The sequence below is a fragment of the Bombus affinis genome, chromosome 11, assembly GCF_024516045.1.
Source record: "Bombus affinis isolate iyBomAffi1 chromosome 11, iyBomAffi1.2, whole genome shotgun sequence".
NCBI classification, from domain to species: Eukaryota; Metazoa; Arthropoda; class Insecta; order Hymenoptera; family Apidae; genus Bombus; species Bombus affinis.
In genome coordinates, this window is record NC_066354.1 from 8,775,701 (window position 1) to 8,803,281 (window position 27,581).

Here is a 27,581-nt window from a genome sequence, read left to right on the forward strand (position 1 = left end):
TGAGGCTTGTAAATCTTATCATTCAAAAGATTGATAATGTCTTTCTCGTGACAGATAACAAACCAGCAATATTTAAAATGAAAAATAAAATCCGATAAATAATCGTAGACAGTTATACTTCATACGGTATGGAAAGCAAAATATACCTGAGGCAAGAGTAACTATTGTTGGAGGATACCGTTATTGGTGTCAGATAAATATTAAAAAGAATTACCGCAAGAGGCATAGACAAAGACATAGATAGAACAAGGGTAGTGATAGTTTCAGAAAATATAATCGAAGGTACATTCAAAATGTTGCCCAATTCAAAGTAGGTAGGTCTGATGTTCGGGACGTATGCGCCAAGCGTACCGCACGAGAGAGATAGAAAACAGAAGAGAAAGATACGCATACAGTAGACCAGTATAGAGCGGCACGGACAGCTACGATTGAGGATACTATTTTTCATTAAAACAAACACTACGCAAATTTCGAAAATAAGCGCTTACTACAAAAAAGGTAAGTTGTAAATTGTTCGAAGATTTATTAGAAAGTTTAATAGAAATTAATAATCTACCCGCTGCCCAATTAACGGGGCCGCAATGGAAATTGATTTTAATGTATTTATGTGCAGGCTTATAATATTATAACGAAGTCATGGAACCTTGCGAAAACCGATCACAAGAGAAAGTGCAAGAAGGAGGTAAGATTAAATTAATTTGCATTTGTGATTATTTTATACTGTTTCCTTCGTGCAATTTTTATTATATAACGTCAATGTTATTTGTAATAAAATTATGATTATTCGGTAACCTTTTAAAGTTTTTGAAATGACTCTGACCGTTTAACACTGATTCTATTAGAAGACATTAATCACGTTCGCAGAGTTTTTGATAACAACGTATTGCAGGAATATAAATTTCATGGAATCCTTAATGAGACGCGCAAGTGAAATTTATTTTATTTTATTAATCATATCGTCATGATAATGACGAATCTTATAATCTATTTATGAGTATTAGATATGTAGTTTTTAGACACATAAGATATATATTTTTTTAAATAAAATTACGTGTCATTTTAACAATTATTTTATAATAAATATATTTCATTAAAAATAAAAAATAATGTATTTCAATAAATTAAAAGTATATTATAAATTAAAAGTATATATTTATATATACTTTTTTAATAGAAATATTTTTATTTTTAGTATATTCATACTTATTATTATTATTATTAATTATTATTATTATTGTTGTTGTTGTTGTTGTTATTGTTGTTGTATTTAACATATAATTAAAAATAAATGATATAATATATTTAAATATGAATATTAATAAATTTCATAAACTCTAATAATTAAAAATTATACCTGAAGAAATCTGAAATTAAAATCCATTTTTCAGAATATGGCTTCTTTTGGCAAGATTATCTTGATGCTACAAACAGTGTTGAAGTACCACAAATTATGTTTCCACATGTTGAACTGACACTTCAGAGTGGTATTGAAATTGGCATGTCCCTTGAGGTGCCAATTCCAAAAAATGCAGATGAGGAAGACACCAATTACTGGGTGGCTTCTATTGTCATGGCATGTGGTCCTTTATTACGTTTACGTTATTTTGGTGGAGATGATAGATCATTGGAATTTTGGTTCAACCTTACTAAGGAAGCTGCTCATGAACTTGGTTGGTGTGTGAAAAATAATAAAAAATTAGTACCAACTGATATTATTCTTCAAAGGTCCCCAGACTGCGTGGAAAGATTGTCCGAATTTTTAACAACAGCCCGGAGTGTTCCATCAGAAATGTTATCAGGAGTTAGTTAAAAATTTTTTAAAAATTTTATATAAAAATAAAATTATAATTTAATTTTCTAATTTTAATTTTTGTTTTCATATAGGATGGTCTAAGCATGACAGAGAGAATCAAGCAAGGCATGAAAGTTGAAGTTAGTGATATACTACATCCATATAAATTATGGGTAGCCACGGTAAGAAGTAATATACAAATTTTATATTATTATTTCCATAAGTACCATTTAATTAATTTTGTGTTTCTTTAGATTATAGAAAATGTAGGAGGACGACTTTTATTAAGATATGATACTCCTGGTTCTTCACGTAAAGATTTTTGGATGTTCTGTACATCAGAACATCTTCATCCTTATGGGTTTGCATCTAAATCTAACTCTACTTGGTTTCTAGAACCACCCAGTTCTATAGTAGAAATGCACACATATGAAGAATGGAAAGATTTATTAGAGTCTATACCAAAAAATTATGATCTTCCAGAAGAATTATTTCATAATACTGTAGATCATCCGAAACATGAATTTAAAGTTGGTATGAAATTAGAAGCATTGAGCCCAATTGATCAGATAAAAATATGTCCAGCTACTGTTATAAAAGTATTTGATGACACTTATTTTCTTGTACACATTGATACATATGATGAGTTGTCAAAGGGAATGGATATTGAAAACTGTATGTACAACAGTACAGAGAAAAACACTTGGCTTTGTACGGCAGAACATCCATATATATTTCCAGTTGGATGGGCAAAAAAACATGATATCAAGTAAGTCTAATCCTTGTGACAGCAATAATAAGTAAACTTTTTAAGTATCCTTCTAAAACAATACAATCTAAAAAGATATTGGCTGAAAAAAAGTGAAAATAGGTATCTCTGTACTTAGTATCAGAAATGCAAAACTATTTAAATACGAAGAAGTAATTGTTTTCTAAATTATGTATCCTCAGTACTCTTAAATCTTCATAATTGATTCATGCCTTATAATGTAACGCTTTTTAGAATTGTGCATCCAAATGGTTGGACTCCAAAAGAAGATGAATTTGATTGGGAGGAATATTTGAAAGATACCCAAGCAACTGCTGCAGAAGAAAAGTTATTTCCAGAAAGACAAAGTGCCACTGATGCACGCTTTGAATGTAGTATGCGGTTAGAAGCAGTTGATCCAGAATGTGAAAATGTTATATGTGCCGCACATATTACAAAAATTGTTGACAATCTTTTATGGTTAAAATTAGATAATTATGAAAATACAAGACCAGAACATATAGTCGATATGTGTTCCTTACAAATATTTCCTGTTGGATGGTGTGAATCTAACCATTATCCATTGAAACCACCGAAAGATTATATGGAAGTTTGTAAACAACTGCAAATGCCCGTGAAGGAAGAAAAAAAGACCAACATTCTAGATATACCAATATCTGAACCACGTTCTTCACTTTGGTGTCCAAAGATATATTTTAATTATCGTTGTTTCACAGGCCCTATGATTTCTAAAGGGAAATTAGCAACCCTACCAAAAGCAGTAGGACCTGGCCCTGTAATTTTAGTTATGAGAGAAGTTTTATCAATGATCGTATCTGTAGGATATAGAAGTGCTCGGATATTAAAAGTCCTTCAATGTGATTCTAAACCAGATCCAGGATATCATTTAGAAGTTTTAAAAGCCAAACATAAAAATAATACATATCGCGCGAGTGTTGCCGTAGTTACATCCGGAGATATGGTGGCTGATTTTTGCAGAAATATTTGCAAAAAGTTAATGGTATGTCCAAATTTATTTGGTCCCTTGTATGTACCTGAAAATGAATGTCCGGATAAGTGTCACAAAACATCAAAAGCAAAATTCAGTAAGTGTAATTTCTTTTATATTTAGGTTATCATATATGTGGTTCATTTATAATCTTCATTTCAATTGATTTATTAGTACTAATTAACTTTTTATTTTAGCAGCATCTGTTGGTACCGGACGAAGAGGTAAGCCAAAGGGTTACACGAGTATTATGGTACAAAAACCAAAACCATGGGGTGGTAGGCGGAAAAGGAGACGAGGAAGATGGGCAAACAGAGAAAAAGAGACTCATGAAGATTTCGAGCAAGAAGATGAAATGCCATTTATGTCATTAGATTTAGCCAAACACGTATCAGGGCTTGAAGAAACGCTCGATGGAAGACCACCACTTTCTGAGATAGATATCATGATCCAGAAAGGTTTAGAGAAAGGAGAAAAATCAGATGAATTTAAAACTGAGCCACCTTCGAGCAACGCATCGGATGATTCTGGAAGTTCATTTAACGATAATAGAAAGATAAAAGACAGAGGAAGTCCTAATAGTTTAAATAATAAACAGCATTCATCAAAATTTAGCCAAAGTTCCACTGTTACTAGAGCAAGTAAGAGAGAACGAGATTGCGATACAAGTATTGAATCTGATGGCACAGATGGAGAATCAGAATATATGATGATGCACAAGAAACAAAGGCGTCCAAAAACGCGGAAACTTGATTCGAATCCATTATTTTGGAGTGTAGATGATGTCTTCAGATACTTAAGAAAAACGAATGATTGCAAAGACATTGCAGAGGAAGTGAAAGAAGAGGTAATGTATGCAGAAATATAAATTTTTAAGCGGCATAGTTCTAATAATTTATTTTCCTTTTTCTTCTTTTACAGGAAATTGATGGGCTAGCATTTTTACTATTAAATCTACCGTCTCTTACACAACACATGAAGTTGCGAACGAGTTCAGCTATGAAACTTTGTCGGCACGTTGAACAAGTTAAAGTCACGTTCTTTTTACGACATATAAATGAAGTAGAACCAGAACAGTATCAAATTGTATAATTTTAGTAATTAGGAAAATTCAATTTATTGTATTATTTATATAGTGTAATATAGTGTATCATGAAACAAGAGGGAAATAACTAGATCTTAAATGTATAAATAATTACAAAGTGATTTTTAATTTATACAAACATGCAAGACTCCATTACTTTTAATTAGATTTTAAATAGATATACAATGTATTTAATTATACTGTTGTATATTTAAATTATTTTTATTATATCGTGTTTTTTAATGAAATTAAATGTTACTAATTAAACTGACTAATCAGAAAAGTACCTAAGATGCAAACACATATTAAGGCTTATTCTTTATTTTCAAATTGTACAAAGTCAGTATGAAGAAGATTGGACGACCTTTTTCTATCATTAATCCTACTATTATTAACGTTTATATAATATATATTCATTAAATTTTTATTTTGTAAATTGATAATAAAGCAATAAATTTACAATCGCAAGGAAATCATGTCTTAATATAATAATCCAAAATATACGTTTGAGTTTGTCGGTTTCGTGTAGCTCAATCTAAACTTGTGACAATGCTTTTACATGTCCTATAAACCGCACTGCAATTTTTGATACTTTGCCAAATTATCTACTCTGAGGATCAAGTATCAAACAAGATAAAGTAGAAATTATTAAACTTGTCATTTATCCAAGACAGATGAAAATTATATGCAAATATAGTTTACTTTCTTCACTATTTCCTACTTTACTTCCTACAACAACTTTATTTTGATGCCTAAGTATAACAAATATTATATAACTTTTAATGCAAGAAGTAAACGCGATTAACGGAACGGAAAAATCAAATAAAACGAAAGATATATCATATTCAGTACGAACATTAACTTATTTGGTATCCAGTACGTCTCATAGAACGTATCCTTTGCACACGGTCTATCAATTAACGCCAAAAGAAACGATGCGGTTAAGTGTTTTGTAAGCAGCGCTCGTTGTCTCTTTGTGTGTGGTCTGAACTGATACGAAAACCAAATATGGTTACGTACATAATTGTTAACATATTTTGTATTCAGAGACATGATAATTTTTGCATCTTGGCTTTCTACAATACAATGAAAATCATCAATTTTATTAAATATCCGTGTAAGTCATAGCATACGGCACGACCTATATTTTTATATCGAGCATTCGATCGAAGTTTAAATTTGCTCAGACTCAGACGTATTTCTTATGACAGAAGAGATTTGCTATTGGTTCTTAGAATATACATGTGTTAGTTATCTTGTTATAATATTTGTATCTCTTTACCTGGAATACCATTTATATATCAATTGTTCTCATACTTACCATATATACGATAATTTACCGATAATTAATTAATGGCATAGTTTCTCATCTTTTACGATCGTTTGTCATTTTTACATTAAGTTTTTTATCTCTCCTTTATAAAATATTATCGTGACAAACTCTGTTACACTCGTGTCTTAAAAAACCATATTACCTATTAAATACGAATTTCAAACTTGAAAAGTTTTGTTATATTTAGAAGTTGACAAAGGTATGACGGCTCAAAGATGCATCGTTTACCTCTCTTTGACACGTATCAATTCTAAAATATATCACTTCCCCCTTTTTGCAAAGTATACACAGCTGCACTTTAAGATCCTATACAGGCTATACATAGTAGCTTCGTTTGCTTAGGAGGCGCGCTTTTTTTGAATCTGGCGCGACAAGATGCCTTCGATTTGTCTCGACCGTTATTGGCCAAGAGACTATAAAGATTCACTCCTATAAAGGAATACTCACACCGTTTGTTTAATCTGCGAAGAGAAGACTTTTATAAAAAGATTGTAAGTATTTGACATTATTCAATAAAGCAGTATTAACAAACTATCTAATGAACGACTATTTTGATATATAAAATTCTTATACTCGTCTGCAGTGGTCTTATAAATGTCAACTCTTTTCATAGAATGCAGTAATGTCTTACTAACTGGCCGGAATTCCGCCTTGCTAACTAACATCACTATCCCCACCATTTCTTGGAAGTGGAGCGGAACTTTGACACTATACATATGTGTGCATGTGCGTGTGTATATTTGTACGAGATCTGACATTTAATCGTTTTTATAATGATTAACAAACCTTTAGATATTGGAGCCGTGATATCTTGGTTGAATTTCTATAACAATGAGTGTTTGAATCTCAATTTCGAAACAAATCGAAGTTTTACAATATTGTTAAGATTCGAACTATTTTTTGCATGATTCAGTATTAGAAACTGTCTAAGGTTTTAATAAACCTTAAATCGTTAATGTTTCGATAAGTCTCGAATACCTTGATCTTGAATGTTCTAAAAATCTTCATAGATTCAAAGTTTTGAGAGCTCGATGGATATATGTAGATTTAGAAGATAGAATTCCTGGACCTCTTTGCGTTATAATTTTCCAAATAATAATATTAGTGAATTGACAAGTTACAAGTGATGGGATAAAACACTTTATATCTTTACGATTTCAGGTAAAATAGTATAATCGGATGACTTGTAATTCATAAAATTTACTTTTAAAGTTCCATTTGTTTAATCATCAAACATTAATTGTTATTCTTGTCTAAAAAAGAATATATTAATCCTAATCTATAATTAATGTAAAATTTTACTAATAATATTAGATCAAAAGTATAAGAGAACCGTAATGCAGATCCTATCTTGCTAACTGGCCAGGTTTGGTGATGACCCATGGCCAGATAACGAAATACTGCTACACTCCTATGTGAGTGGACCTTAAAGTTCAGTGAAAACTTAGTAGTGTAAAACGGTGTGACCGAAGACACTAGGTGGGGATCGAGTCTGCAATACATGCAACGTGCACATCCACACTAGTGTACAGTACCGTACGGTGCGCTACGTTACGTGTGCGAGTCAGTGGTTTTTCGATGATGCCTTGGTGATGACGGAATTTTAATAATCAAACACGTCTTAAAACGTTGAGATAGGTGAGCTATTGTCATTGACGTGAAGAAACGTACAATTGATTAGTGACGTACATCGAGATATCTAGTAATAACCGAGGTATTGAGTGAAACGAACAAACGAAGCGTCGGCGATCAATGCTAGTTCGCGGGTGTGCCCGTTTGCCCAGCCCCGTGTGTTCCCTTTTTTCCCTTTTGGTCCCCATGGGATATCTGTTTTCTAAGTAGCGGTCGATCGATTCAAATTCCTTTAAACGTCGTAAGAATAAAACAAACGTGTCGTGAAACAGGTGGACGAACGGAACGGCGGTAAAATTTTCATCGGCGATGTTGTGATTTCGAAGGACAACTTCGGTGAGATCATCGTAACACCATCACCTGTTCCAACGATTGTGCGCGATCCTGAAGCGAATACATAACATTGTTACATATACTTGTTCTATTTTATTTAGTTCCACTGAAAAAATATGGAAAAATAACGTAGATTTTGCATGATACTTTTAAGAAGCTGCTGATGGATACACTATTAGCCGGTCCGATGACACATGTCTAGTTTTCTACATATGTATATTGTTCGTTGGCTTTTTACGCGGAGAGCACGCCCATTTCTCACATCTCCATTGGCAACTATTCGCCAGGGGATTTGAAAATTCTATTTAAAGTTAGAACTACTTGAATATCGTCAAAATGATAAATTGATCATTTTTCATAGAAATTTTGCAGATTTGCTATGGCGTATTTTTAGATATTTTAATGATTTTTGACGATGTATACCGGATAAAGGCTTGTTTTTCTTCTCTTGCATTATGTATCTTTTTATATTTCGGCTTGAGTTCTTTGGAATGCGGTTTATACCTTAGTCATTGGTAGTTCTAGCGTTAACACATTTATTTCGAACAAAATCGTTAATGTCATATTGTATATTCATTCTGACATTCCTGCACACGATTCATATTCTTTGTATACGCGTGTATACAATGTGATTCAAATAAAATGCAGCCCAGTGTTGTACCAAAAAAAGTTACTTGTGAATGCCAATAGGATTTACAAAGCCTCTAACGTGACAACTTTAGTTGTCGGATTCGTTTGAATCACAAAGATTAACATAGATAAATCTATAGAAAGAATGTTCAAATTCATAATTTATATTTTTTAGAAGGAATTCGAAATGAAATTTTAATTTGATTTCATATAATGGATTCTAGTTTTTACCTATATGACGAAAAATTTGCAATTTTCATAAATGTTTTCTTAAAATATATTTTGCTTCTTTCCGAAATTTGTACGATTGAGATATTTAAGAAAATCTTCTACTTCTAGATCAAGAAAATACCGGTCGATCATGAAGTTCATCGTGTGTATTATCTCAACACTGGTACTGCAGGCATCGGCTTTAAGTGAGTGTAATTCCGTCATCACGTTTTATATCGGTCACAATAAATTCGAAGTAATACTTGTTACGATCAATCAGTTTTCATAATAGCAATCTGTGATTTTTAATTATAATCCATATTCTGGATATTATAGGAGGTGAAAACAGTAACAAGCTTACCAGATGCAGCTAGTTGTTTTCACATAAAACAAATTTTCTTTAATTATGAACTTTTAATCACAAACAATTTTTTTATACCATTAGAAAATTATAAAAAATACATATTTTGCTTTCACTTGCTTTTATAAGACATGTAACACTAAGTGAATTTAGTTTAATACGATTATAATGCATTGAGTTAGGAGATTATATTGTTCTAAGAATGCACTTTAATTTCACTACATTTCACTATATTTTAAAGCATTTCTATTTAAATTTATTCAATGGGTATAAAAATATAATTACTGCTATATAGCACATATGTTACATATGTAGCAATAACATATGTAACATATTTTACTAAGTGTATATCAGCAAATTGTTTCATAATGTGTAACAATAATGAACATGTGTCATTTGTATCTTTTATTAGTCCAATCTCCACCACGGATATCCAAACAACCCCCAACAGATGAGCAGTTATTTCAAGTGGCTCAAGCGAAGATTAATGAGAATGACAAACCATTTTTAATTGAATGTGAAGCAGAAGGAGAACCTGCTCCAAGGTAAAGTTCATTTAATTAGAAAATAAATAAAACCCTAAAATATGTCTTGCTACTTTGTTATTATTTTAAATAAATAAAAATATAATGTTTAAGAAAAAGATAAAAATGATACTACATTAAAAAAATATATATATTGCATCGATTTAAGTTTTAAATGCTGATCATAGAAAAGCAGAAATTTTGTAAAGAATTAATGCAATAGTGTAACAATAGTATATTTTCCAGGAATATTTCATTCATGTAGTTTCATTGCACTTATATATAAGTACACTATCTCTGTCCTGCAAAGAAGCCAGAGTAACTGGTCTTAATTACCAGGATGACCTCATAGCCTTAGGGGGTATAAAGTTACTAGTACTGATAAAGATACCTTACTTGTGGTGTGAACTGTAGATGCATGGGAGTGGTCTAACAATATACTGAAGGAAAATAGAAAATATCATTACCGCATTATGATTTATTCTCATCTATTCGTGATCAATATCGTACTATTTTTAGCATAACAGTAATCATGAATAATGATAATATTGAGTATTTGACCAATCTTGCAAGAATATTTCTAATGTTAGTACAAATTTTATTTATTGATTTAATGTAGGTATCGATGGATTAAAAATGGAAAGAATTTTGAGTGGCCAGCATATGATGACCGTATATCTCAGCAACCTGGTAGAGGCACACTGGTGATTTCTAGACCACGAGACGAAGATCTGGGCCAATATCAATGCTTTGCAGAGAATGAATGGGGAATTGCAACGTCTAATTCAGTTTTTGTTAGAAAAGCTGAATTGAACTCGTTCAAAGATCAGAATCCTATAAGTCTGGATGCAAATGAAGGACAGCCATTTAAACTAACTTGCCAACCACCAGATGGTTGGCCAAAACCAAATGTATATTGGTTAATTCAAGATACTGCTGGAGGCATCAAGTCGATCAATAATTCGCGAATGACTTTAGATCCTGAAGGGAACCTTTGGTTCAGCAATGTTACAAGAAATGATGCTTCTGACGATTTTTATTATGCGTGTGCAGCTACATCTGTATTCAGAAATGAATATAAATTAGGTAATAGAGTTTTATTGAACGTTATCTCTTCGGGAATATCTGCTAGTCAAAATAAATATGAACCTGTTAAACAATATGTGAGTAGAAAAAATGAAGTTGCTTTACGCGGCAAAAAAATTGAATTATATTGCATACATGGTGGAACACCATTACCACAAATCGTGTGGAGTAAAAATGGCGAAGTAATTAGAACTAACGATAGAATAATGCAAGGAAATTATGGTAAATCTTTGATAATTAAACATGTTAATTCGAAAGACGAAGGAACGTATACTTGCGAAGCATCAAACGGAGTGGGTGACGCGAAATCGTATTCTATACATTTACAAGTAATGGCGGTACCATATTTCACTATCGAGCCTGAGATTATAAATGCGGCAGAAGACGAAACTGTAGAATTCAAGTGTGCTGCTAATGGAGTACCTGTCCCTGAGATAAAATGGATTCATAATGGCAAACCGATATCAGAAGCACCTCCAAATCCTCGCAGGAAAGTTACACCAAATTCTATTATTATTGAAAAGTTGACTAAAAAGGATACAGGAAACTATGGTTGCAATGCAACAAATTCATTGGGTTATGTATACAAGGATGTGTATGTAAATGTTTTAGCTTTAGAACCCGAAATTACTCAACCCCCCGCTGATATCGCTACAGTCGATGGTAAAATTGTGAGAATTACTTGCCGTGTATTTGGAGCACCGAAACCTGCTGTAAAATGGATTCGAAATGGACAAGAACTAACTGGGGGACGATACAAGACTTTAGATTCTGGTGACTTAGAAATTGAGAACGTAATATTCTTAGATGCAGGCACCTATACATGCCATGCATCCAATAAATTCGGAGAAATAGAAGCCTCTGGTAATCTAGCAGTAAAAGAACATACTAGGATCACAGATGAACCAGAGGATTATGAAGTTGCTGCAGGTTCTACTGCAACTTTTAGATGTAACGCTGTTACAGATTCCAGTTTAACACTTACAATCGATTGGTTGAGTAACGGCGAACCCATCGATTTTGAGATGGAACCACGATTTATCCGAAGTACTGATTACTCTTTAATGATTACAAAAACGACTGAACTAGATACCGGTACTTACACTTGCGTTGCTCATACCGAGCTGGATGAGGCAAAGGCACAAGCTACACTAGTTGTACAAGATGTACCAAATCCGCCGAAGTTAGTTAGTGTTAATTGTGCAGGGAGTACAGCTACTATACATTGGACTCCAATGGGTGATAACAGAGCACCAATTTTGAGATACACTATTCAACATAATACCAGTTTCACTCCAGATACATGGGAGATATCGAAAGATCCTGTTCCATCAACTGAACAAACATATGATGTTCCGATGTCACCTTGGGCTAACTATACATTCCGTGTATTAGCATGGAATAAAATAGGTCCTTCGTTGCCCTCACCGCATAGCGATGTATGTACTACGTTACAAGACGTTCCTTTCACGAATCCCGACAATGTTATGGGCAAGGGAACAACACCACAAAATCTGGTTATATCTTGGACAGTAATGCCACAAATTGAACACAATGCACCCAAATTCATGTATAGAGTATACTATAGACGTGATATACCAGGAGAAAAATGGACTATAGAAGACATACATGATTGGAAGAAGAACAATTTGGTTGTAGATAATCAACCAACCTATCAAAGATATAAGATTAAAGTGGTAGCTATTAATGAAAGAGGAGAATGTAGAATTGCACCTGAAGAAGTAACAGGATACTCTGGAGAGGATGGTTTGTGAATTTTTTATTATATTTTTTATAGTATTTGTAATTTCTTTTAGAATTAATATTACCTAAAATTCATTTAATTTTACAGTACCATTGCAAGCACCGAGTAACTTTACGTTAAATCAAGTAAAGTCAAGTACAAGCGCACAATTTTCGTGGAATCCGGTCCCCGAGGAATCGGTACGGGGCGAATTACAAGGATACAAGATCCAAACGTGGACAGAAAAGGACGGTGAAAAGGGAATGCGAGAAATCGATATAAGAGGTGGTAATAGGACTCATGCACTGGTTACCAAATTTGTTCCCTTCAACAAGAATTATGTTCGAATATTAGCATACAACGGACGGTAATGAATCTTAAAATAGCAGTTTATAGACTTTCATATGTAACATTATTTGTAACGATAATCTTTTTATTTTCATTTATTAGATATGCTGGGCCACCTTCTGAAACTTTAAGCTTTGACACACCAGAAGGTGTCCCAGGAACAGTCCTCAATCTTGAGGCGTTCCCAATGGGTTCCAGTGCTTTGTTTTTAGCATGGACAAAACCTGCCGAACCAAATGGTATCTTGACTGGCTACAGAATATATTATGAATCCGTAAATGGAACCAGACTGGGACCTCTCTTGGAGAGAAAACCACATATTATAGATCCAGAAGCCACCAGTGCAAAATTGGCTGCTCTAGCACCTGATACGAAATATCGTGTACATGTTCGAGCAACAACTAAAGTTGGTGAAGGAAATGAGTATGTACCATTGCTTTCTACTTTAATTTTATTTATATGTGTATGAGGTAAAATATTGTTTTATACTCACTTAGTTACTTCATCGAGCAAAAAACACGCACATCTCAACGACCTGATATACCACAATTCACATGGGAAGCTATTCCTAAGGAAAATGGATACTCGAATGTAAGAATTATCTGGCAGCTGAATCTCAATGGGAATCCAGGAAGTCATTTTTTTGTAAAGTATAAACTCAAAGGTGAAACGATACCACTCCAAACCGAACCAGAATATCAATCGAACACGATCGAAATTCGAGGACTTCAAAGTGGTGAAGTTTATGTGATGTCTGTCGTTGCTGTTGATGGTAACTACTTCACAGAAAGCGAATCACAAGAAGTAGAAACGAGTAGCGAAGGACCTATCATTCAGCCTAAAGAAAATGTCGCAACCGCTGGATGGTTCATAGGAATGATGTTAGCAATTGCCTTTCTTCTTTTGGTACTTATAATAGTATGCGTTATTAAACGTAATAGAGGTGGAAAATACGCCGTACATGAAAGAGAATTAGCTGCTGGGCGCGGCGATTATCCAGATGAAGGCGGTTTTCATGAATATTCGCAACCTTTAGATACCAAATCAGCAGGCGGTCGCGCTTCTCTGGCATCTTCTTCCCATCAAGATGGAAAGCATCCTGAATCTGATACTGATTCTATGGCAGAATATGGAGAGGGAGATACAGGTTAGTTCATTTACATTAATAATGTTATGTTAAAAAATTAGTCTATTTACATTAATAATGTAAGAAGACAATTGAAGTAAGTAGTATTAGATTTCAGTAGATATGCATTCCAATTCCCACATGTGTAAATCCACATAACAGCATGAATACAAATACTTTTTTTATATCCATTTTGTACACGTCCGACATAGGATAAGATATTTATTTACATGTTATTTACTTTTTTTTGCTTTAGCACCTTAATTTATGTTATGTTTGTTCATTTTATTTCGCTTTGTTGCTTGACTTAATATAGAAGGTATGAACGAGGATGGATCATTCATCGGTCAGTATGGTCGACATCGTAAACAGGAACCAAATTCACAAGCATTTGCCACGTTAGTGTAAGGTAGGTTAAGTGATACATTTAAAAATAGTTCGGAACATTAATGTTTTATGTTTCTTAAATTATAATTTTTAATGCGAATTTATGAATTGTGATGGTCATTTTGTTAAAGGGCGGTTTACGGAGGACGGCTCTTTCATTGGACAATACGGGCCCAAAGGTAGACCGGAAGAAACACCGCCCATTCCAAGCGGCACTATGGCCACATACGTGTAACCTCTGGTATTATCTTATTCAAACCGCATAAACATTGTTTTTTTGTCAGAAGTAAGGTATCCAATCCTTACTAGCTGCAGCATCTCTGCTATGCACCTTGCGCTGGGCGCAACGTCCAACACTATACTGCCAATTAGATTTTGGTTTTGGGTTTTATAGTTCACATAGAAAGATAAGTATAAATGTTTCTATGTCGAGCCGAGTAAAGGCTATATAAGTCATGCACAACGTTTGTACATTCGTGTCATTTAAAAAGTAATTCCTCATGGATATTTAACACACATCTAGATATGTGTTACTCGAGTGTTTCAGCAATTTTTAATATTTTTGAGAAACGTTGATCTGCGATGATTATTTCATCTACGTGATTGCGTGTGTTCCAAAGTACAATTTGTTAGTCGATCGAAAATTATTTATAATTACTGAATTTGTTGAGAAGATCTTTGACTAATTATAAAACCCAAAGACGATAGAGGTGTCTCATAGCGTGCAAGCTATTTATGGACATAATATAGTAGAAAGTATTCTAGCATCGATCGTAACATTTGACATGGCCAGATTGGAAATTGACACTTCCTGACCATTACAGGGTATACGAGTTATGTTTATATTGTTCTAAGTATGCGTATCACAAAAAAAGGAAGTATGAAGCACTTTTAAGGCTGCATATAGGATTCACGTCTTTCAAATGAAGATAATCAGTATCAATAATTAATTCGTATTACCCGAAAATTAGTTAATACACGGCACATACTGGTGTTACTTATATGCAATCTTGAAAACGGAAGGACTCACATTGAGCATAGTGTCGCAATCTGGCCGGGACTGAAACTAACTTTAATTGAAAAATGAGAAAAAAATTGTTCTAAGAACCTTTAGATGCAATAAATTTTTACTCTGCCGACAGAGGGCCAAATATAAAGAATCAGTGACTATCTACAATTATTGTGCACGTGCACTTTCATTAATGATACACGAATAACAAAAGTATATGAAAGATATTATTATTATTATTATTATTATTATTATTATTATTATTATTATTATTATTATTACTACTACTACTACTACTACTACTACTACTACTACTACTACTACTACTACTACTACTACTACTGCTACTACTACTGCTACTACTACTACCACTACTACTACTACTACTTCTACTACTACTACCACTACTGCTACTGCTACTGCTACTACTACTACTACTATTAGAATATAAAAAAGAACATTGTACATGCACTATGGTAGTTTAAAACGAAAAATGTCACATGGCCTCTAATTGTTGCTTTTTGTATGTGAAATGTGCTTTAGCTGAAAATGAAAGTTCTTTTTATTCTTATTAATGTTTACTTTATTTTTTGTAATTTTATTATAATCCAATCAATATAGAATATAATTTAATATATGAAATAGCTATTGAATATATAGAGACATATATTGATTATTAATTAAAATTAGTGTTAAAAAAATGCGATCACATGAGAGCAGCTATTATTACATTTTAGTGTATGAAATGTTATTATGAGACTCATAGAGTTCGTTATTTTCTCCGATAATAAATTTAATGTTTATTTACCGTATTAAGTTATTCAATGCAATGTACAGGTTGTCTGCAAAAGTGTCGTGAACAAATATATCAGGTACAAAAATAAAAAAGGTACAAAATATAGAATACTTACAATACATGTACGCGTAAAGTTCGTAAAAGTCTATATATGCAAATTCGTACACACCACTCAGCCTACAACAAGAAATCGAACTGAATTATGATTGTCTTTCCGAGTTGACTTTTAAAATTTTGATGATTACCATCTTTAGCAAAAAAATTTTATTTTACTCAATGAACAAATTCATTGATCTTCAGTTTATATTTGTCAGGGTCTTTTTTGCCGATTATCCTGTACAAATGACTTGGACGTCACGTAATTTTTACGAACTTTATATATATAAATATATACGTAAATATATAGGCGCCTACAAAAAAGAATGTATTGTAAATGAAAGAAAACAATAATTTATTATAAAGATACTATGAAGTATATAAAAGGATGCGTGACGTGTAATATATTTAAACGTGATTAATCATAAATTTATATTAAATTACATATTTGCCAGGATAAGCATCCGACGTCCAAGTCAAAATATAGTCATATATAATTACGTTTCAACGTATTTTTCTAATCGTAGCATCTTCTATATAGTTTCAAAGTGTATCCAAATGATATCTATCAGGATTTGAATTTCTAGTTGGCTGAAACACATTGTAACTTATGTGAACTTCCAATATTTTCGTACGTGTTACTGGTCTTTTGATACTTTTAATATATTTTGATATTTTTCTTTTTCTTTATTTCACTTGTTATATACATAGAAAGTTTTTTGTATTCACGATAGGTACGATGAGCGTCTAGCACGACGCATTCGTGTGTTGGATCTGATTTTTTTTTTATGATTATATTAACAGTTTTATTTATACCGTCGAAGGAATGACACCGTGTTAGCGTAGTGAGCACAGATTTATATTTAAAAAAAAAGTATGATATATGCGAGACTTTCTACAAAACCGTGTTCATTTTACAACGACATGACAGCACATGTTATACCTATAAAACTGTGACAAAAGTAACAAAACAAAGAGAATACGCTCGTTCATACATGTGCGCGTCTATCGTGCTAACTTTTGATTGTACATTACCTTAGTACTATTAAGATACTAATGCGTTTTCCGATGAAAAGATGCATAAAAGTGCTCCCAGAAGGGATACATCATTATGTATTTTTTCAGCGATGTCATCGTTTCAATATTTTTTCTACGGAGTAGAGTTTTCAGAGTTTAGCAATCTGGTTAAAGATTCTTTCATCTCCCCGTAGTGCAACAGAGATTGAGAGTATGTATCACATTGCGTTAAAAATGTTATGTAAAATTTCAAAGTGACTTCGCTTTGTGTTCGACTGTTTACCAGCGACTATGGTAACGCGCATTCCAATGCCTGTGTAACATCTCCCATGTCAATAAAGAAAAGAATAAATTATGAATAATAAATAAATAAATCAAAATCTTGAAACAACCAAAAGTTATGAATCTAGGATCATTGATCATTCTTTGACCACCGAGTTCTCATCGTTTTCCATCACAGGAATCAGCATGTTCCATTGAAGAGAATAATGGCCCAAACTAAAGCAACCATCACAGAAAATGTTCGATGCTTCCTATTCAATTTGTCAGAATATTCGGTGCTTTCTACCAAAAATCCGTAAAAGATAGGATAAAGAAGCAATGACAAGGACCCCCTGCAGTTTCGTTGGAGACCTTGCTGCATCGTCCTCGAAGCAACGGTGGCCTGTATTATATGGGAACGCATTCGTTTTCCCAAGCAAGGGCTGTGTAACTGTGGACAGAAGTCGAACGAGATGTGACCGATAATGTAATTATGCGGGACAGGTTTTTTGTGCCAGTACTCTAACTTGATCTCTCGAGAATTCCTCTCTCTTTCTTTTTTCTTGTCCCCTCTTTCTCCTTTGTCCTCTCCTTCGCCAATATTTCCTTTTTCTGTCTCTTTCCCACGTACTTTCGTCCCTGTTCCATCTTCTTTGTTTTACCCAACTTTCCACCCTGTTCTCTCTTTTTCTTTCAGAGTTTTCCGACTTTTTCGGATTCTTTCTCTGGCCGCTAATCCCATTTTTCCGTATTCCCCACTCCGTAAAGATATCACTCTATCATTGTTGTCTACCTGGTGAAAAGAGAATGATGAAAAAGGATGAAAGGAGAACGCGGTCCGATGACGCAGAAACATAGCACGATCTGGCCGCTGCCATCAGCTACATGCATCGACGTTAGCGCCTGGCTGCCTGCCGGAGGAGCCGTGTGTCCATGTAGGATCCGAGGTCGTGTGCGTTTGTATCCTGTGGGAAAAGAGGAGGTAAGGTCGGTGCATATGAGAAAGAAGGATCGTATATACGAGTTGCACACGCTGATCGGATACACGGGTACGTTGCAAGGTAAAAATTACAATGATAAGTAGATGTCATGTATACCGTACCTACATAAGATGAAAATATATAACGCAAGATCAGACATTATCTCGATCAACGTAGCATAAAATATTATAACGTGTGTTACTATAATAAAACAAGAATTCCATTCACAGAAAAAAGGAGTACAGAAAATCATCCAGCGCATGCATTGCTTTCCCTGGATTTTTACTTCCACGAACCCTTCCAGGTTCATTGTTCCTATAAAATCGTGTGAAAGATCAACTTTTAATACAATCTATTCGTTACAATTAACAAGCGTAACCAACAGCTGATTCGATTTTGCAAGCATGATCGGACGAGCCCCTGCGTTAATGCGGCTCGAAACGGACCGACCGTCGGCGGATCGACATTTAAAAAGCTGGGGACGGTACACGGTTTTGCGTAATGCTCTGCCGTGTACGACTGTCAGGTGGTTCGTAGCGAATCCAATTAGGTTTGCGACGGTCGGGCAAAAACATTCGATCGGGAATAAACCGGCACCGGTTGCTCCTCATGGGGACGGCCCTCGAGACTCGCTTCCCCGTTCGTGAGCCATGTATAATATACGTTCGGATCAATTGTACGTTGTGTATCGGACGAAACGGCCTTTCCTTCGTAATCCGCCGATAATATACAGTGCTCAATTCTCTCGTGCAATGGTTTATTGAATATCCTCTAATTTCGCCTAGCTATTAGAGTTTCAGCACGTATTCCAGCTTACAAATATTAATTGCTCGATGGATATTCCAATATCCGTGAAATCGATTATTTCTGTTTCCACCTTTCCTCCTACTTGTCACTTATGACGCATAAAAACGATGTAAGACTGTCCTGATTTCATTCTGCAGAAAGTTCTATGTACACTATATGATTCTTTTGTTACTAGAATAAAAAGCAAGAAGAAAAGAATAAAGAGGGGTGCTTGCTTTTTTTTTATTTTTACTTACCGATCAAAAATACCAAGAATTCAACTGATGGGCTGTTATCGAACCGTGTGTATCTTTCAACCGACCAAACACAGTAATAATAGCTCTGCGCGCGAGAAGATCGTTTCTCTTTTCTGAATTACCCTGTATGCACGCCCGTTTCGTGCACGGCAAAAGGAGGATGAAGAAGGAAAAAGGCGAAGAAGAGAAAGAGCAAGAGGAAGACCGAGGAGCCGTAAGAGATAACAATGGGCCATTTGTTAGATGGGCCAATCCTCGGACACGCAGCCTACAATGGACACTATTATCAACTATTCATTAACCGTTCTGTTAAACCTGTTGCCTGATGTATCCAGAACAACCCCATTCTCCTTCAGGAACTGAGTACTTTGATTTATAAAAATGAAGATATCGCCGTAGAATTTTTGAGACACAGTGCATCGTCTAAGATATCACCGATCTGTTAAAGAAAATAAATGGCTTGTTAAATTTTCAGATGAATTACCTTGAATTACCGGAACACCTTGAATACAATAGCCTTTTTTAAATTTGTTTAGTTATATATAAGTAGAATAGAATAGAACAGTTGGCAGTTTGCTGCATATATTTAACGTATTATCGTTGGAGTGCTAAATTAAATATAGTTCCTTTCCCGAGACACGGAGATCGAAGACAGTTCACTAACAAACTCGGTCCACAGCAACGGCAACACATTTATCGCATATCATGTATTATTCATCAACCGGGCTTTCATTCGAACCCCGTGGTCGGAAATAGTAATGCAGTCGCCAGCCATTCCATTATTACGCGCTTGTTTTCTACTTTTGCCTTGATTTCGGCTAAACACGGAGGAGAATCGTTCATCTCAGCTCCCATAAATAACCGTGGAATCACAAATAAACCTGGTTATCGTTCATTATTTGATGAAGATAAATTGTTTCTCTTCAAGAATCCATGAATTATTTCAGTGAACCCCCGTAGTTTCTAAGAAATCAATCAATCAATACCATTAACAAAATAGAAGTTCAATAAAAAGTGTATTTCTATTTTTATATGGAGATTTTCATTATAGAATATTTAATAAAAAAGAGACAATATTCTAAGAGAATAGGTGATATAGTAATGTTGTTCTCTTGAAACAATGAAATTTGAAAATATATTGAGTAATATGAAACTTTCATGAAATCTAGGTTATAGAATACGCTACAGTATCTTACTGATACTATCTGAGATACTAATGTCTCTCATGTTTCCATATAATGTATGGTGATAATTAGACTGTAGGTTCCATGTATTTATGGAGAATTATAAGTATAAAAAAATGTAAAATGCACCTAACATGCAAAAATATACAAAACACTCAAAGTATAGTACGTATGTAGTATAATGTTTAATATAATTCTTAAAAGAATAATTTACGTAAAATAGCATTGTACTTTACATTTGTAGTGTGCTTTTGCTCGACCATATTATCTCTACGTATATATCTATGTGTATATATATCTGTGAAATAACCAGTACATATCGAGAGATCTTGTGTACCTTTCGTCACCTGCACCTGTTTGTAGAAAGTTTCCGACGATCTGGCATGTTCCTTGGAAGATCAATCGCGTCGCGAAGAGTTGCTCGTCTCTGTGAGGCGCGAAAAATGTTTGCGGCCTGACCGACCACAAGCGCCAGAGTGTAAAATCGTGCATGTCGTATATACCACGATACCTAACAAGCCAGCCTTTGTAACGGATTGCAAAACGACCATGGAAATGTGGTCGAACATTCGACGGGAAGAATACCGTACTAACTAAGAAGAGTTACACCACAAGAGAACGATGAAATACCATCCTGAAATTCGCTCATCTTTTAAGATATGTCTCAAAAGTATTATATAACAGAAAGTACAATAAGAACTTAAAATACTTGATAAATTTATATTTAATTTTCGTAGCAGTCTCTTTAATACGTGATTAACACTTCGGAAGATTCCTCATTGTTGTTACGATATTGTTCGTGATTAGTAATCCCTTTTTAACGCGGATTGGAATATGTGTTCTTATTGAAAAGTTGAACAAAAGTAAGTTTTAAAGATTTTGTTCCATCTACAAGATTTTTATTGCCAGAGACGTAAGAGCAGTCCCGGAATAGTAGAGTATGTTACTTCGAAACAGTTGTGCGAAATAGCATGTATTCGAGGTGCCTCACCGTCGATCGTTCGTATCTGATCGATTTCTGACACCTCACAGATTATTCAAGAGATTCCAGAGAAGCCGAAAAATAAGTTAACAGCAGACTTGGTGTCAAGCTTGGGAACAAAGTCCACACTGCAACAGTGAATTCTCTTTGCCGAATGCAAAGACAGACGGGGGAGGGATAAGGAGGGGAATAGACGATGAAGTACGAAAGAGAATGGAGAGAAGAAACGAAGAGGAGGAACCCGGCCAAAGACGTTTAAAAACTGGTTCCTTCCACCCATTTCTTTTCACCTTATTTGCTAATCCGAATTCTGATTTCCATATATCCGCGTATACAATATTCGAGTCCCGGGGAGATTGATATCGACTGATAGACCATAAAATACGTCAACAGGACTGTCTTTGATTTACCAAATAAATACCAGATATTTATCTCTCCGAGAAACACGTCCGTCTTTAATAAGATCATTCACAGACTCGTCGAATACAAAGAATTTTGTAATATCGCGATTGTTATGCAAATAATTGTATTTAAATGAATTCTTTTTATCTTCGATATTCGATAGATTTTATTAATGACAATGACTGTATTGCAATTATGTATTGCAGTCAAGGTAATATTCGAATCAATTCAAATTTAAATTCACAACTTTGTTCAATGAGGACTTGTATATTACATTTTGAAGCTGTTCTTATCATCAAATATTTACTACTATGACCTACGATTTTTTATGCCCTTCTTTTTCTTTCAACAAATAAAAAAATATTCAATAGATTAAGAATGATTTTTTCATATTTTCAGCAAATTCAATACATTTTGTTAACAATGAAAGATCACGGTGGCAAGCAATGTAGCAAAATTAAAAAATATTAAAAATATCAAAGAAGAAGTTAAGAAAATCCAATGGAGATTATGTCAGAAAGTATGATCGGTTAAGTTTCAAAAGAAGCATCGAATATCGATCTTGCAAATCGTTGTGCACGCACCCTTATCCCCAACCGTATCGGGACCCCTTAAGAGATAGAGATCTTGCTCTCGGACTCACAGCAAGAAGACGGGCTGCTGTAGACCTTTTCTCATTGAGTCAGTCAGTCAGTCAGTCAGTTTGCCGCAACGACGCGGCCTGTACGAACGTGTGCATACGCGTCTTGTTGACTTAACGTCGCGTGATCGTACGGCTGCATTATCGACAGAGCTGGCAGAAAGCTACAGCGAGGCATCGGCGAAATTGGTCGTCGGTCAACCGGTCGTTGGTCGTTCCCTTGATCGCGAGATCTGATCCCCATTGAAGCTTCGCATACGTGTCTCCCTGAGTTGTGTCAGCTCATTAGATTGCGTGCGTGAGAACGTGCTCGTTCGTCTCGAGTCTCGCCGTGAAATCCCAAATTTCACGCGTCGAATCGTGGCGTGTTCCGTCGGTCTGCACACACCAAGGCACACGAGTGTCACATACACCAACGAATAGCTTACGCTTACAAAGAATCATACAGAAAGAGAAAGATTTACATAGCCACAAGGGGGCTAGTCATAAACCGTGCAACACCTGGCGGCACGTTGTTAATTATGCAGTGGGCCGCAGCCGCCCTGGTCTCGGCGGCGATCGCTCTGCTCCTGGACACGGCGGCCGCGAGAAATCACCATCGATCCGGCAATGGGCACAAACCAACCGGTGACATCTCCCTATGGATCGACCAGCAACAGATCAAAATGTTCAGCGGTAAGTTGGTTTGCGGATATCGATACTACCGCGCCACGAATATCCATCCGTGTTGAGTGCCGCATTTTTCTTTTTGCATATACTATGTTATTTCATTCCTACAGTATTTTGTTCTTCTTGATATTCTTATCATATTGATATTAAAAGAAAAAAATACATATTGTCATTCTAAAGAATTTATTTGATATTGATAAAATTGCCATTTTTTGGTACGCTGTTGAGACATTCACTTATTCGTGATTTTAGTATATGGGCACAATATTTATTTTTTATCTTATAGCTAGTTTATGTTATAAAATACTTCATATATCTGTTTATGTTATATGATACTATGTTATTTTATTATGAGATAAAAATTCATTCATTATTCTTCATATATATATACATATCTTTTATGTGATTCTCTCATGTTTAAGTATAGATATACTGTATTAATTTATTCTATAAATAATATTAGAGTAACAATCTATTTCTTTACATTTATTCCAACATCACTCTACATGAATATGTATGAAAATGTAACAAGTTACAATCGATCTTCTCCTTCTCTGTTTCGTTTAGGGGTTGAAATGGAGATATTCGCGATTACGGAGGGTAGGGTCTTGCCTTATCTATTGGATCCAGAATTCGAAAGCAAATTACCGATTATTCCGAGCGAAGTAACGTACGTGAATTTTACATGGAAGTCTGGCGTAAAGAAATATTACTATAATTTTTATCGATTAAAATCGTTCGACGAGACGATCCTGAAAACACCATATATCACGATCAAAACGCAAGGAAGAGTACCCAAGAGACCCAAGGGTAATTTATGTCTTTTTATTTATCGAAGTATTTTCAGTCGACAAATTTAATTGATTAACAAAAAATTATTAAATTTGATGCCTACGTATATAAATAAATGCATAATGTTCATTAAATTCGCAGAATTCAGCGTCCTATTACCATGTTCCGGTAATAATTCAGGCATTGCGCAATTAGGCATCGGTTTGATGATTGAAAGTCGTAAGGGAAAACCTTTAAACGGAACACCCCTTCGCCTTAACCTGAGAAAAGAATGCGCCGTGCGCGGTGAGTGCGTCAATCGCGCCCATGATCATCTCTTTCTACACACACACACGCCTGGCCGCACGCACAGAGTTCTATATCAGCAATGATTCATTGCTCAACTTGCTACACACTTCAATTAGAAATTATCGAAATCTCAACTGTTTCATTACCATGAAAACTGCTCTTTGCAAGAAGATAAGGAAAGACGACGATAGAAGCAAACATTTTTTGTAATAATGATGTATGTGGAGTAGGAGACATGTTATGAATTGACGATGATTTCGATTGTGTTTCTGTCCGATCGGTGCACAATATATATCTTTGTGTATACAACTCGATAAAAGATATTTTGCGGGAAGCTTTAACTGTGTATAACGCTTTCCGGTTAGCATGAAGGTAGATCCTCTTATCCGCTTATCCCATAGATCTGTAATCGATAAAATAGTTTCTTCAAATCAATGAACGCATGACTCTCTCTGACCCGAATGTATCCAAAAATTTTTATTAATGAAAGCCATCTTAAGTGACCGAAGTATTCACTTAAGTCAATCTGTAATTGCGTTTAGTTGCTTAAATTTATGTGGGTGTAGCGGAAAATAATCGCTCAATATGTCTTGTGTTCCTTTGCAATGAACGATAATTGTTTATGGTCTAAAAGGTGAAAGACAAGATAAAATTTATGCATGAACCAATTTGATATTTGCTTGCACTATTTATGAATTTATACAATATTATTAAAAAATACTTTTGTGATTACACTTATTATATTCAAATCCTATACTTGTTATTGATATCAAATGAAGCTTTCTTCTTTATGTAATATTTTTCATTGCAGAACCTAATCCTGGACCTTGTCCAGATGGATATTTAGGCCCACCTCATTGTAAAAAGGCATTGTGCTATCCAAACTGTATGAATGGTGGCAATTGTACAGCACCCGGTATTTGTTCATGTCCACCAGGTTTTCAAGGACCATATTGTGAAGGAGGTATTTTGATTTCAAAATAAGATATATATATAAAACAGATATTTTATTTACTTAAAATCAGACTAATATTTATAAATATTTCATTAAAGTTACATTTTTGTACTATATTAACAAATTATATAATTTATATAACTTTGGATATTGATATAGCAGTTTTACAACCAAATTTAATAACATTTGTTAAAGCTTGATAGAATGGTGCTTGTTCTGCACCATGTTTTAGACCAGTGTCATGATGTTCTTGTTCTTCATCACGAAATTTTTTAATTATTTCTAAAACTTCTTCATGTATTTTTTCATCACTTTCCATCAATGCACGTAATTGATCATTATAATGCTCTGTGATCACTGTCTCAACAGCTACGGTGCAAGCCATAGCTGCTTTTTCTCCCATGAGTGCTGTACCAGCACCAAGGACAAACCCAGCAATGTTCCAAACAGGTGTTAGAACAGTGGGTCTTACACGATATTTTCTAATCAACTCTTCAAACTTTGCACGATGTTCCTTTTCTTGATCCCACATATGTTGAATAGTTGGACCAACAGATGTTCTACCTGTCTTATATACCCCTGTTAAATTTATATCCAAAGAAACAACAACATCCTGGTATATATTTACAGTATATTTATACCTAAAACAGCCATTTGTCCAGCATATATTCTATCAGCTCCTAATTCTCCAGCATGATCTACCCTTATAACTGAATCTAATAATTTCCCTGATCTAGTTGCTCCTGAAGCTGCTGATGTACTAGCCAATCGAATTCCAAGCTGTCTAAGATACAGCATTTTTTTCTATAAACTTTAAGAAAGCATTTGTGACAAAAATTTGTTTCTCTTAATTAAAGCACAATTAATTTTAGGTATATGTGCAGAAAAATGTTTAAATGGTGGGAAATGTATACAAAAAGATACTTGCGAATGTCCAAAAGGATATTTTGGATTACGTTGTGAATTTTGTAAGTAAAATTATAATAGAAATGTAGCTACTAATGGTTAAAGTTATAGTATTGGCTTCATAATAAATATGTTTTCACATTTTGTTTTTAGCAAAGTGCGTAATTCCTTGTTTAAATGGAGGAAAATGCAAAGGGAACAATGTGTGCAGATGTCCTACTGGCTTCAAAGGAGATCATTGTGAAATTGGTAGAAGATCTCCACAACGCTCAGCCTGCACAAGAGCATGCAGAAATGGAACGTGTCAACCTGATAATACGTGTCTTTGTGAGCCTGGTTGGTTTGGGAAACTGTGCAATAAAAATAAGCCATGGGCTTGAAAGTAAAAACATATTTTTCACTGGTGGTATTAGTCTGTAGCCAATTGGATCGATGCAATAAGATTTCTTATTTAACATAAAATTACAAAATGTCTTGAATTCTATTTAGACTGTATTCATTCATGAGTTTAAGACATTTTTTACTTCAAACCTCGCATTTAGTTTAACAATCTTTATACTTAAGACAATACTAGATATGTATTCAGAAAATTATGAATCATTAATTTTATAAAGTATTACTATGTAAATTTAATAACAGTATATATATATACATGTATATATATATATATATTTTTTTTTAATCCAATTGGTTGATACCACTAAACTAACATGTATAATTAGTAATTTACCCCACCCCAGATGTGATATGTAAAGCTGCTTTACAACATTTTATACTATTAAATATTATTTTTAAATAATATACTTTTATATTGTTAGATTTATTATAATGATTGTAAAAAAAATAAAATAAAATATATTTTCTTTCTTGTAATTGGTATTTTTCCTTGTTGATTTCGTAAGATTACATGTTGTCTCTTTAAATTACCTTCGTATTTAAGATTCGAACTTTATATCTCGATAACAATTTACAACAATTTCTCATTACGAAAACGTAAGACAAGAGTATCGCTATAAAAACAATAAAATAGAAAGAGGAATTGCATACCCAGGATAAAGTCTTTTGAATAGAAAACGTCAAAACAACAAACGATTGTTTCTTGCCGTTTCAGATGGTGCAAGCTTTTAGGTTAGACTGAAACTCAGCAACATCGTTCCAGGGACGCTGAGAACAAGAGTCACGTGTTTCAGGATCCAATAAGAAGGTAGATCGGA

The 27,581-nt window shown here is 34.2% G+C and overlaps 4 protein-coding genes and 2 long non-coding RNA genes across 15 annotated transcripts; 3 read left to right on the forward strand and 3 right to left on the reverse strand.

Moving 5' to 3' along the window:
* Window positions 1-50: 50 nt before the first annotated feature.
* Window positions 51-5,106, forward strand: LOC126921848 (scm-like with four MBT domains protein 1). Of its 3 annotated transcripts, none has more exons than XM_050733786.1 (8): window positions 51-498; window positions 614-682; window positions 1,389-1,801; window positions 1,885-1,974; window positions 2,047-2,561; window positions 2,796-3,646; window positions 3,750-4,396; window positions 4,471-5,106. In XM_050733786.1, the coding sequence occupies exons 2-8, from the start codon at window positions 637-639 to the stop codon at window positions 4,639-4,641; spliced, it is 2,733 nt and encodes a 910-aa protein (XP_050589743.1). In that variant the 5' UTR covers window positions 51-498; window positions 614-636; the 3' UTR covers window positions 4,642-5,106. The 3 variants fall into 3 exon arrangements, with proteins under 3 accessions (XP_050589743.1, XP_050589741.1, XP_050589744.1); XM_050733784.1 differs by having other exon boundaries at window positions 61-498; window positions 3,747-4,396; XM_050733787.1 differs by lacking the exons at window positions 51-498; window positions 614-682 and having other exon boundaries at window positions 1,537-1,670; window positions 1,726-1,801; window positions 3,747-4,396.
* Window positions 5,092-6,741, reverse strand: LOC126921887 (uncharacterized). 4 transcript variants are annotated; one of them, XR_007712586.1, is made up of 3 exons: window positions 6,195-6,712; window positions 5,974-6,108; window positions 5,092-5,915 (listed from the first exon to the last, which is right to left on the reverse strand). It is a non-coding gene; the product is annotated as an uncharacterized LOC126921887 (long non-coding RNA). The 4 variants fall into 4 exon arrangements; XR_007712585.1 differs by having other exon boundaries at window positions 5,092-5,709; window positions 5,955-6,108; window positions 6,195-6,707; XR_007712584.1 differs by lacking the exon at window positions 5,092-5,915 and having other exon boundaries at window positions 5,955-6,108; window positions 6,195-6,427; window positions 6,499-6,709.
* Window positions 6,742-7,445: 704 nt separating this feature from the next.
* LOC126921659 (neuroglian) lies at window positions 7,446-15,578 on the forward strand. 3 transcript variants are annotated; one of them, XM_050733374.1, is made up of 9 exons: window positions 7,446-7,604; window positions 8,901-8,977; window positions 9,545-9,677; window positions 10,276-12,509; window positions 12,595-12,853; window positions 12,937-13,257; window positions 13,332-13,981; window positions 14,277-14,369; window positions 14,479-15,578. In XM_050733374.1, the coding sequence occupies exons 2-8, from the start codon at window positions 8,923-8,925 to the stop codon at window positions 14,366-14,368; spliced, it is 3,744 nt and encodes a 1,247-aa protein (XP_050589331.1). In that variant the 5' UTR covers window positions 7,446-7,604; window positions 8,901-8,922; the 3' UTR covers window position 14,369; window positions 14,479-15,578. The 3 variants fall into 3 exon arrangements, with proteins under 3 accessions (XP_050589331.1, XP_050589329.1, XP_050589330.1); XM_050733372.1 differs by lacking the exon at window positions 14,277-14,369; XM_050733373.1 differs by lacking the exons at window positions 7,446-7,604; window positions 14,277-14,369 and adding an exon at window positions 7,611-7,934.
* Window positions 15,579-16,683: 1,105 nt separating this feature from the next.
* On the reverse strand, window positions 16,684-21,355 carry LOC126921692 (uncharacterized). Its single transcript, XR_007712515.1, has 2 exons — window positions 21,071-21,355; window positions 16,684-20,512 (listed from the first exon to the last, which is right to left on the reverse strand). It is a non-coding gene; the product is annotated as an uncharacterized LOC126921692 (long non-coding RNA).
* A 1,428-nt stretch (window positions 21,356-22,783) lies between these two features.
* LOC126921672 (protein shifted-like) lies at window positions 22,784-27,240 on the forward strand. The gene is made up of 6 exons (XM_050733425.1): window positions 22,784-23,432; window positions 23,994-24,236; window positions 24,360-24,503; window positions 25,318-25,470; window positions 26,334-26,429; window positions 26,521-27,240. The coding sequence occupies exons 1-6, from the start codon at window positions 23,279-23,281 to the stop codon at window positions 26,745-26,747; spliced, it is 1,017 nt and encodes a 338-aa protein (XP_050589382.1). The 5' UTR covers window positions 22,784-23,278; the 3' UTR covers window positions 26,748-27,240.
* LOC126921678 (5-demethoxyubiquinone hydroxylase, mitochondrial) lies at window positions 25,499-27,562 on the reverse strand. Of its 3 annotated transcripts, none has more exons than XM_050733434.1 (3): window positions 27,415-27,562; window positions 26,103-26,272; window positions 25,499-26,025 (listed from the first exon to the last, which is right to left on the reverse strand). In XM_050733434.1, exons 2-3 carry the CDS (start codon window positions 26,257-26,259, stop codon window positions 25,595-25,597), a joined length of 588 nt encoding a protein of 195 aa, XP_050589391.1. In that variant the 5' UTR covers window positions 26,260-26,272; window positions 27,415-27,562; the 3' UTR covers window positions 25,499-25,594. The 3 variants fall into 3 exon arrangements, with proteins under 3 accessions (XP_050589391.1, XP_050589389.1, XP_050589390.1); XM_050733432.1 differs by having other exon boundaries at window positions 25,499-26,040; XM_050733433.1 differs by lacking the exon at window positions 27,415-27,562 and having other exon boundaries at window positions 25,499-26,040; window positions 26,103-26,340.
* Between the last annotated feature and the right edge of the window lie 19 nt (window positions 27,563-27,581).